Raw genomic sequence first — 12,221 nt, 5'->3', positions numbered from 1 at the left:
CTTTTCAATGCCAATTAATAATTTGTTACTATTTCTAATATAAATGATGTGATAAATTTTTCTTATTTAACAAAAAATCATTAAATGATTTTGTAAAATTTATAATAAATTACGTAGTACAGTAAATGCTATTTTAAGACAAAGCTGTACACTTCACCAAAACTATAAACAGGAAACATTACAGAAAAATGTATACGGCCTCATGAAGCCAAAACATGCATGATGACCTTTGATGGTAGTGGTTTAAATTAATCGCATCAGTGTTTAGTTGATGTTCTGTTAGAGATCATATGCATAGCAAGAGCATATGATAGCTGTACGTATGGTTTTGGTAGAAGGAATCAGTTTTTAGAGGGAAGAGAGATCATGGGATTGAGTGCTGTGTTTAATTTTGCAAGAGTTTTGACAAAGTAGTTCGCTCTTTATATTTTGTGCTTGGCTGGAAATGGTGTTCGAAGATTTGGGAAAAAAAACTTTAATAAAGTACACAAAGATATAACAGTGCCAGTGACCATATTGAGACTGTACAGTGTTTCACTGCACTGAGGTTTCTGTACTGGGTGTTTTTGTACAGGGATGTTGTTGATCTGTCTCACTGTGGGTTCCCGAGCGCAGTAATACACAGCTGTGTCTTCAGTCTGCATGTTCTGTCCTCTTAATGTTATTGTGTTGCTGGACGTGTCTCTGGAAATCTGAAACCTGCTTTTCAGTTTCTCACTGTAGTAAGTGCTACCACTACCACCCCATATCTGTCCGATCCACTCCAGAGTTTTTCCTGCAGGTTGTCGTATCCAGCCTGTATAGTAGCTATCAGTAACTGAATATCCAGACAATTTACAGGTCAGAGTCAGTGACTGACCAGGGGTTACTACTGAGGATGCAGGCTGGGTCAGCTCAACACAGTGAACACCTGTTAAAGAAAATATTGTAATGATGTAAGCAAAAAGTTACAAAACCCATATTTTATATATAATCAAATGTAAAACACTTACAGTGTACGGCTGCCAAAAGCAGCAGCAGTAGGGATGTAGAGATCATTGTGTGTGTTGAAGCAAAATGAGTAAAAGCTCTTGCTCTTCATTGCTTAAATATATAACAGGGAAGGACATTTGCATAGAGACACTCCTTATGTGAGCAGAAATTTGATGGGTTGTGGATTCATGTTTTAGTTTATAGTTTAATAAATAAGAGGATTGAGAACATTTGTTAATGGTTAATCTCATGGACAAACAGGTGTTGTAATATTATATGAGGTGAACACATGCAGATACACATCAAGAGCTTCAGGTTATGTTCACATCGAACTTTAGGATGGTTCTAGGATTTGATCTTTACGATTTTAGCCACGGAATAGTGGGTCATTTAGAAAACAGAAAATTGTCTTTGCATCATTTTTTATTCACCATAGGTTCATATTCGCTCAGAGGTTTGGTACCAACTGTCATGGTTAACTGTTCTAAACAGAAATGTTTCATTTGATATTGCTGTTTTTATTTAAAGGATGCTTCTGCTTAATGTTCTTAAAGAACTGTTGATCTGTTCCCACTTTCAAAAGTGTTTCCTTTAAAAACAAGTTTAATGAGTTTTACTTCAATAGAAGTAACCTACTGCCCTCTATAGGTCTAAAAAACATTTACAACTTTGTTTCTCTTCCCGCTGACGTGTGTTTTGTACTGAGCTGAGTGTGTGGAGTTTCTATTACTTATAACATCCACTTTATACAGCTCAGATTCAACAACCTTGATGAATTAACTGTATATTCACCTCAGGACAACAAATTTAATAGTGTCATTAAAGGAAACATTATGTCGGTTAAGTTGTATTTCTACAGTACAACAGTGACTCTGACAGTAGTTGCAGCTGTAAGAGTTACAGAGAGGCACTTGCTCTAATATGTTCTTATATTTTACACAGAGACTTATATACTGGGCTCTCTAAATAAATGAATAAAATAATGTTCAGGACTCCTGATATCAGAGCCCAAGGCATAAGTGAACTAAACGGCTGCCCAGAGCCCCCGTGGCCAACAAAAGACCCCTAAAAGTAGCAGTGATTATTTATTTATTTATTTATTTTGTGGATCTGTCAATGGGCAATGGTAATTATACAAAAACGCTATATAAAAAAAAGAGAAACAATGCAATTAAAAAAAAAACAGTTTTATGTTAATGGGCTGAAGGATGTAAGCACATTCGGACTGTGATTGTGATTATTGGAGCTGATTAAAGAGGGAGCAGCATTGCAGCAAAACCATAATAGAAGTCACATAAAATTATTAATCATGTGCTTTGCACATTTAAAAAGAAACAAACTGACTATTTAACCTTCATTCCACTGAATACAATGTAAAAGTTTGACTAAGATGGTTTATTAGCTGCATTAAGGGAATGTCTCAAAAATGCCTCAAGATTGTTGTAAGAGAAAACCAATTTTCTGTTCAACTGTGAGTATCTTGCGCAGTAATACACAGCTGGGTCTTCAGCTTGCAGATTCTGTCCTCAAATTGTTATTGTGTTAGTAGAAGTGTCTCTGGAGATGCTGAACTTATTTTTCAGTTGGTCGCTGTAATCTGTTCTTCCACCAGTATAGATAATACCAACCCACTCCAGAGCTTTTCCTGCTGGTTGTTGGATCCAAGCTGTACTATAGCTTGTAACTGAATATGAAACCTTACAGGGGATAGAGAGACTCTGACCTGGCTGTAAGCGGATACCGATTATTAAACTTTTATAGCTGATTTCTGTTACATGGTGCGGTATGGAGAGCCGCACCACGGAATGTTTTACTGATTATAAGAGCTCTGACGCAGGGCTTTATAGAGGGTCAATAAAATAGGAGGTGGCGAGAGTGCTTATGACAGGCACGAGAAGACCTTCCCGTTTGGAGATGGCAGTGGCGGACTGGCCATCTGGAGCACCGGGAGTTTTCCGGGTGGACCGCTGATCTCGGGTCATGATCTATTGGTTCTGAAACACGACTCATTAATTTTCAAAACTACTTACTAGTATAAAAATATAACACAATACAAAAACGTAAAGATTAGTATCACTGAACATGGTTCAGGTCATATTTGTAAAACAAAGAAACAAAGGAACGAACAATAAGATAAACAACATATAAAACTATGTATAAAGACAATATTTTCAGTGTCCAGTAACACCAGTCTCACAGACCTCCTTATAAACAGTTTGACAGCAAAATGAGACATTTTGGCAGTATTGTGATTTTTTTTTCTATTAGTTTATTTCAAAAGATGCAAGACAATACTGACAAAATGTATCATTTACAGGCTATTAGAAAACATGCTGTGCATTGTCTCTTATTGAGTCACAAGAAACTTTAAAAGCATTCCTTATTAACATTTATTTATATCAGTATAAAGTTAGTATTATTTTAAAAGTGCTATACAGTAACTCTACATGCCACAGTTTCATCCCAGTGGAACAATCTGACTACATGTGCAGTGCCATGAAAATGTATTTGTCCCTTCCTGTTTTTTTTTTTCTTTGCATATTTGTCACACTTGTATGGGTGGAATTTCACCTAGACACATGAGGAAAAGACAAATTGGCCTCATTGTTTCTGAGATACCATGAACATTTCACAGGGGGTATCATCGTGATGCAGTGTATGATAAACCACTCATCAGTGTAAGCTGCAGGTGCAGCAGGTCAGTGATGATGAACCAGTGCCTGCTGATGATGACCAACACGTCTCCCCTGATCTACGCAATGTGACGTTGTAGTGACATCTTTTTCATGTCATTTTTGGACATCCAATTTCCATCTTTTGTAAGATAGGAATAAGGTGGATAGGCTAGGCTACCATGATGTTTTTATATATAAAATATAATTTACATAACTTTATATATATATATATATATATATATATATATATATATTTTTTTTTTTTTTTTTAATACTACAGCATTTTACCGCTGGAAGGATCTTGGAGAACGAGTGAGCTTGCTTGCTGCCCAATGCTAATGGCTGGGTGTACTTTATTTACACACAGCACTGTACAGCATGAGCAACACATTCATCCAGGACCTACACCTAATTCAGCCTAAGTATGAACCAGGGCACATTCAACAGATCACACACACCCTAACACACAACCCTGGCCGAAGCCACTAGCCCAAACAAACTTCCCCAACATGGTGAACAAACAGAAACCCTCCCGCAATACATGATGGTCGTCAGCCGCCGCCCCGCCTACGTCACAATACGTTATAAAATAAAAATTTAAAGAACTTGATTATAGGCTTTTTTAAATAAAATTAAAACTGTTAGGGAAACAGGAAAATGTAAAAAATTGGTATAAATATGGTCTCCCAAATAATTAAATAGTCATACAGATAATAAATCTTGTTTGTTTATAAATAATCTGTATTCGTATGTATAATCAGAAGGTGATAGGCTCTATTTTGTAAAACACATTTACTGCCACTGCAATAGACGTCCAAATGATGTCCAAAAAAATAAGCCAGATTAGGTCAAATGTTGAACGTCAAAATGATGTCCAAGTTGGGTCATGGTTGGATGTCCAAATAGTGAACCTAGTTTGGACGTCGAATAGATGTCCAGAATTGGTCATGGACCGACGGACCCAATATAGACATGGTCTACACGTTTATCCGACGTCCAATGTTTAGTGGGGAGCTCCGCCGTCGATGCGAGAATGGATAGGGCTCTGAAAAATAAAACAAAAACTATATTCTCTCGAGGTGTTCGCCATTACCGAGGATTTATTTCAGTGGAGAGGAAGTTTGTGCACTTTAACTTAAACTGAGCGCGCATGCTAAACTGATGCGTGCCGCTCTCACTCTCTCTCTTACCGGCGTTTTAGACAGTCAGAGGCTGGGGCTTTGCCTCCGTCTTTTAAGCTTGGTCTGTTTGTCTTTTTTTGGTCTTTGTCTTGGCCCTGATACCTTTACCGGTGCTACGTACTGTAATAATCACACGAAGTGGTGAGATATGAAGACCCTTTATGTAAACACGCTGCCAGGTGCGGCTCATTCAAAGATGAAAACAACATGATGGTTAAACGTATAGTTAAATGTAGTTTACATGAAACAATATGTTGTTGCATTTTAAGCTTAAAACAGCCTTCAATCAAATTAATTGTGAAAGACGTGTGTAATCACATCATTTCAACATGGCACATGGTTCTTCATTTAACAATTTGTTAGAAATAGCAGAAGCTATGCATAGCATTTAAACTTTGATAAAATATGTTTAAAACTAATCTTCACACATAACTTCACACATAAACTATCTGAACTAAGATGACTATAAGGAGATATTTTATACATTATGTTATAAAATTATACTTAGCTCACCAAAAATGTATATTCTTCACTGTATTGTCCAAAACCAGGTATTTTTTGTTGGTGTGGAAATTATTAAAAATGATTTGTAAAACCAGTGTGATCCCCTGTACTAGAATGTTTTTGCCCATTTTACTTTCAAGAAAATATATTAAACACATCATGGCTGTTATGTTTTCATGTCTTAGGTAAAACAGGATGTTTTTACAGTGGCCAAGAAGTACAAAACAAAACAACAAAACCGACAACAAAATAACAAATCAGAAAAGACAACGACAATTCAGGAAAACCGGAAAAATACATATGGTTTGCGGATGAAATTCTTATCGCTGATTGGAAGGGACATCTGCCACTCAAGATCTGTGGTAAGAATTTAATTTCCAAATTACACATGGGCATGATGATTCTTATAATTTATACTGACACAACAAAACATCATCGCCATCACAACTCAGTTCTGTATTTAAATAATAACCACCTTTTACTGAGTAAATTGTAAAATATTTTAAACATTTTAGCAAAAATTTTAGATTTCATAAAGTCTCTCAATACTTTTTTAGATTTTGGTTAAGTAGAAAAAGTAAAATTCTCAGAAAACTAAAGTAGAATAAACTAACTTTTATCCAATCGTTGTGCTAATAAATATATAAAATTTACTGTAACACAAATATAAACATATAAAGTGCAAGTCAATTGTTTTAGCAAATTTGACCATTTGTGCGAAGTGGAAAATAACTTACTAGCAAAATGCTATCTCAGATTTTATCTACCTATTATTTATTATTCTTTTATCTTGTCTATAATCCCTTTCCAAATCATCACTGACTGATTTAATCAGCAGCTCATACTTAGTGATGGTGAGATAAAGTCTCATTTATGTGTCGAGGCTTTCCAACCAAAAGTTTTACCAAAAGATTAATTTCATGAAGCTTCATTTAAGAGCTCATTGTACTGCCATCTAGTGGACAAATGTGTAACAAACAGACGCGAACATTGCGTGTAGCTGCAAGTAATATAGCGTTCGTTTTAACATGTTTACCTGCACACACACACACACACACACTATTGCCTTACTGCAACCATATTAGTTAATTCATTAATTATTTTTTTAAATAGTTAGTTTTGTGCCCATAACTACCATATCTGAACCTTTAAATGAAAAATAAGCAAAGACTAAAATACACACCCACCCTCCAAAAATAGTACTATAACTACTTATTTTATTATTTAAAAATGCTTCCCAATAAGGGAAGTCTTTCTCAGTGTACAAGTGTCCCTCTTACTCGGGGTGCACAGTGTGCAGATTTTAGTAGTGAGACTCCACGGGAACAAGTGTTTATTTAAAACAGCTGAAGCGCCAAACAAATCAGTCACGTGACCCCGGCAAAGACGAGGCCTCGTTTGTCATTGTCATGTGTCAATATAGATAATGAGTGCAGTAATACACAGCTGTGTCTTCTGTCTGCATGTTATTTCCTCGTAAGGTTACACTGGTACTGGAAGTGTCTTAATATACAACAAACTTGTTTTTAAGTGAATCTTTCTTTTTAATATTCCTATCATAATAACTGATGTTAATCCATTGTAAAGCTTTAATCCAAGCTGTTCCATAGTGGCTGTTGCTATCAGTGATAGAAGCTCCAGACACTCTACAGGTGATGGTTAAAAAGTCTCTTTTTACTACTTTACAGTCTCTCCTGGCTTTATAACCACTGATTCTGGCTTGATGAACTCAGTAGCACAGTACATGTCTGTAAAAAGAGTGAAATAAAATGTTTATATGTTAACCTGTTAAAGGATTAGATGAGCTAATAAAGCTTAAACCCAAAGACTCACATGGGGCGAGAGCCAGCCACAGCAGTGAAGCTGAAGTGAACATGCTGAAGGAGGACTCATGAGAAGCACTTCATCTCTACAAAAACACAGTAATAATATTAAAGGATTTCCCTAAATAATACAGAGAAGCTGAGTTAAGTGAAGCTTTTCAGCTGTTAATCACAGTCACATTCCACGTTGTCACTTTTCAATGACAATTAATAATTACATATTTGTTACTATTTCTAATATCACTCACTCACTCACTCACTCACTCATCATCTATACTGCTTTATTCTGTATTCAGGGTCGCGGGGACCTGGAGCCTATCCCAAGGGGCTTAAGGCACGAGGCAGGGTACACCCTGGACAGGGTGCCAATCCATTGCAGGGTACACACACATACACACACACTCACACACCCATTCACACACTACGGGCAATTTTGGGAACGCTAATTAGCCTAACCTGCATATCGTTGGACTGTGGGAGGAAACCGGAGTACCCGGAGGAAAACTATTTCTAATATAAATTATGTAATACTGTAAATGCTATTTTGAGACAAAGCCATACACTTTACCAAAACTATAAACAGGAAACATTACAGAAAAATGTAAAATGGCCTCATGAAGCCAAAACATGCATGAATACCTTTGATGGTAGTGATTAAATTAATCGCATCAGTGTTTAGTTGATGTTCTGTTAGAGATCATATGCATAGCAAGAGCATATGATAGCTGATACGTATGGTTTTGGTAGAAGAAAGAGAAAACATGGGATTGGGTCTGTGTTTAATTTTGCAAGAGTTTTGACAAAGTAGTTCACTCTTTTTATTTTGTGCTTGGCTGGAAATGGTGTTCGAAGATTTGGGGAAGATTTTAATAAAGTACACAAAGATATAACAGTGCCAGTGACCATATTGAGACTGTACAGTGTTTCACTGCACTGAGGTTTCTGTACCAGGGGTTTTTGTACAGGGATGTTGTTGATCTGTCTCACTGTGGTCTACGAGCGCAGTAATACACAGCTGTGTCTTCAGTCTGCATGTTCTGTCCTGTTAATATTACTGTGTTGCTGGACGTGTCTCTGGAAATCTGAAACCTGCTTTTCAGTTTCTCACTGTAGTAAGTGCTACCACTACCACCATATATATTTCCAATCCACTCCAGAGTTTTTCCTGCAGGTTGTCGTATCCAGGCTGTATCGTAGCCATCAGTTACTGAATATCCAGACAATTTACAGGTCAGAGTCAGTGACTGACCAGGGGTTACTACTGAGGATGCAGGCTGGGTCAGCTCAACACTGTGAACACCTGTTAAAGAAAATATATTGTAATGATGTAAGCAAAAAGTTACAAAACCCATATTTTATATATAATCAAACGTAAAACACTTACAGTGTACGGCTGCCAGCAGCAGCAGCAGTAGGGATGTAGAGATCATTGTGTGTGTTGAAGCAAAATGAGTAAAAGCTCTTGCTCTTCATTGCTTAAATATATAACAGGGAAGGACATTTGCATAGAGACACTCCTTATCTGAGTGGAAATTTAATGGGTTGTGGATTCATGTTTTAGTTTATAGTTTAATAAATAAGAGGATTGAGAACATTTGTTAATGGTTAATCTCATGGACAAACAGGTGTTGTAATATTATATTAGGTGAACACATGCAGATACACAAGAGCTTCAGGTTATGTTCACATCCAACTTTAGGATGATGTAAAAATAATTGGATCTTTTCGATTTTAGCCACGGAATAGTGGATCATTTAGAAAACAGAAATGCATCAAAACTGTCTTTGCATCATTTTCATATTGCTGTTTTTATTTAAAGGATGCTTCTGCTCCATGTTCTTAAAGGGGTCATACAGGCCTACATGCGCTTTTTTAAGCTGTTTGGACTGAACTGTGTGTTAGGAGAGTGCGTACACAACCACTCTACGATGATAAAGAGCCGCCCAGTGGTTTTCTTTTCATTTATTACAATAACATGCCCCTTCTGAAATCAGGCCAATCGCAAATGACTGTCGATGTGATGCCACACCGCAAGAGGCCGCTTCTACACTAGTTGATTGACACTGGTGTTTTACCAAAGACCCGCCCCGAGTGAGAAGAAGCTGTCGGCCATTTTTTTTTTTCGCCGCTGGAGCAAAATGACGCCTAAGCGAGTGTTGTGTACAGTTGTTGGGTGTAATAGCAAACGCAGCAATCGTCATTCACTAGCTAGGGTTAGTGACGAAGGGTACCTACCTAGGGTTAGGTATCTGAGCCACTGAGGACGCAGTGGCTGAATTTAGTTTTTGAAGCTAACGTCCCCGCCGATTTACCTAAATGCGTTCATGTTTGCGATAATCATTTTTCACCAGACTGCTTTATAAACGCGGGTCAATATAAAGCAGGTTTTACTAGGAAGCAGCTCCTAAAAAATGGATCTGTACTAAAGCTTCGTGTTCCTGCTTCATCTTCACCAGGCTCGGTGAGTAATTTATTTTTCTATTACTCTTTGCAGATCGCCTTTTCTAATAATCACGATGAATGCGGAGTGTAAGTTAACTTACACTCTAATAGAACATGGTTATGGCTTCTTCTCTATGTACATCCGTCTCTATATAATCCCTAATCGCCCGTTTATAATAAACAATGCATTAAGGTGATTGTCTAGTTGCAAACTGTGTACGTAGTCGGAAAACTATATTATGCTTACCTTTGTTACGTTAGATGGCTTATAACGATGTCTGTCGAAGATTAAGAAGTCATGTAAACACATCAGTAAACACATCGCGTCCGTATCTCTCTCGGTAAGTTTCTCCGCTTTTGTTGTTGTTGCTCGCGGCAGCGTAACAGCCCGTTAATTCATGCCCATGCAGTGATGAGAAAGACAAATCGAGTCCATGCATGTCCATTCTTTTAATTTCTGCGTTGTCAGGCGATATTACAAACTTACTAGGTTCCGTATTTAAATCAAACCAAAAACGACTGAAGAAAACAGGCTCAGGCTCTATATTTCAGCGTTTTCCAGTTTGGACTGCATTACCCACAAAGAACTGTGTGGCTATACCCCACGTGTGTTGTGAAGACACGCCCCACAGAACTGGGGGGGTGGGGGGGGGCTCAGCAGAGGTCATGAGCATTTAAATTAGCATGTACTGAAACAGGTTGCTGAGAACAGAGCTAGTTTTTACCAGGTAAAATTAGTGTTTTTTTTACACAATCCTTTTGAATTTTAAATTAACGTATAATACAAACTTTTCATTAGGACCCTAAAGATCATATTAACATTTAATGAAAAATGGGATGTGTAGGACCTTTAAAGAACTGTTGATCTGTTTCCACTTTAGAAAGTGTTTTCTTTAAAAACAAGTTTAATGAGTTTTACTTCAATAGAAGTAACCTACTGCCCTCTATAGGTGTAAAAAACATTTACAACTTTGTTTCTCTTCCTGCTCATGTGTGTTTTGTACTGAGCTGAGTGTGTGGAGTTTCCATTACTGATAACATCCACTTTATACAGCTCAGATTCAACAACCTTGATTAATTAACTGTATATTCACCTCAGGACAACAAATAATTTAATAGTGCCATCAAAGGAAACATTATGTCGGTTAAGTTGCATTTCTACAGTATAACAGTGACTCTGACAGTATTGCAGCTGTAAGAGTTACACAGAGACACTTGCTCTAATAATGTATGTTCTCATATTTTACACAGAGACTTATAAATGAATTAATGAAATAATGTGCAGGACTCCTGATATCAAGCTGACCCAAGGCATATGTGAACTTAACAGCTGCCCAGAGCCCCTGTGGCCAACAGAGGACCCCTAGTGTTTATTATTATTATAATTAATTATTATTATTTATTTATTTATTTTTTTTTTTTTTTGGGGGGGGGTTGATATGTCAGTGGGCAATGGTAATTATACAAAAACGCTTTATTTAAAAAAAAAAAAAAAAAACACCAATACAAAAAAAAAAAAAAAACAGTATAATGTTAAGGGGCTGAAGGATGCAAGCACATCCAAACTATGATTATTGGAGCTGATTGAAGAGGGAGCAGCATTGCAGCAAAACCATCAAGTCACATAAATGATATATCATGAGCTTTGCACATTTAAAATGAAACAAACTGACTATTAAAACTTCATTCCACTGAATAAAATGTTTATTAGAGGATGGTTTATTAGCTGCGTTGAGAGAATGTCTCAAAAATGCAGATTCTGTCCTCAAATTGTTATTGTGTTAGTAGAAGTGTCTCTGGAGATGCTGAACTTATTTTTCAGTTGGTCGCTGTAATCTGTACTCCCACCAGTATACTGTAGCTAATACCAATCCACTCCAGAGCTTTTCCTGCAGGTTGTTGGATTCAAGCTGTAGAATACTGTAGCTTGTAACTGAATATGGAAACTTTCAGGGGATGGAGAGACTCTGACCTGGCTGGACTGTCATGGCAGCAGGCTGAGTCACTTCATCACCACGCATATCTATAGTAGAAAACACACTGTGATCTCACACAATATACAGTTCAGTATTCTGCACATTCATTATTATTGTAGTAAATGAATGAATTTGATAAAACACTCACAGAAAACAGCTGCCAGCAGGAGCAGTAGAGATGTAGAGAACATGATGTGTGTTGTTTGTAATGGGGTCTTTCTGTTTGTTAGGTTTAAGAGAGACTATTGCATTACATGAACATAGTGATATCCAGCACAGATGCTTGTATTTACATATCTGGTGATGATGGTAAGATTCAAAAGTAAATACTTGGTAATTGTAAAAAAGGTAAGTGCAGATAATTTACTTTATGAAGTATAAACACACACACACACAAACAATATAACTTCAACAAAAAAGATATGGTTATATACTGAAAAACTAGGACTTATAATAGTAGTAGTGCTCCTAATAAGGCAAAATGAGCTGCAAAAGTGAAAGATGAAAATGATTATTAAGGTATATAATAGGTTGGGGCTGTTGTTTCATGTTTTGTAGTCTCATGTTGTGTAGTATAGGGTATGGTAGGGTAGTGTAATTCTGTGCCATATGGCACTACGGTGAGATAGATGTTATTGTTACCAGCCT

The 12,221-nt window shown here is 36.9% G+C and overlaps 2 gene segments (V, D, J or C); both read right to left on the bottom strand.

Annotated features, from left to right (window-relative positions):
- Positions 1-264: 264 nt before the first annotated feature.
- Positions 265-2,954, bottom strand: LOC128544284 (immunoglobulin heavy variable 4-38-2-like). The segment is given in 3 exon segments: positions 265-276; positions 573-910; positions 2,873-2,954. Coding segments are annotated over 3 exon segments (432 nt in total).
- A 5,184-nt stretch (positions 2,955-8,138) lies between these two features.
- Positions 8,139-11,618, bottom strand: LOC128544283 (Ig heavy chain V region 5A-like). The segment is given in 2 exon segments: positions 8,139-8,455; positions 11,570-11,618. Coding segments are annotated over 2 exon segments (366 nt in total).
- Between the last annotated feature and the right edge of the window lie 603 nt (positions 11,619-12,221).

Source organism: Clarias gariepinus, chromosome 16 (genome assembly GCF_024256425.1).
Source record: "Clarias gariepinus isolate MV-2021 ecotype Netherlands chromosome 16, CGAR_prim_01v2, whole genome shotgun sequence".
Lineage (NCBI taxonomy): Eukaryota > Metazoa > Chordata > Actinopteri > Siluriformes > Clariidae > Clarias > Clarias gariepinus.
Note: the sequence above shows the minus strand (reverse complement) of the source record. Positions and strands in the feature narration are given on the sequence as shown.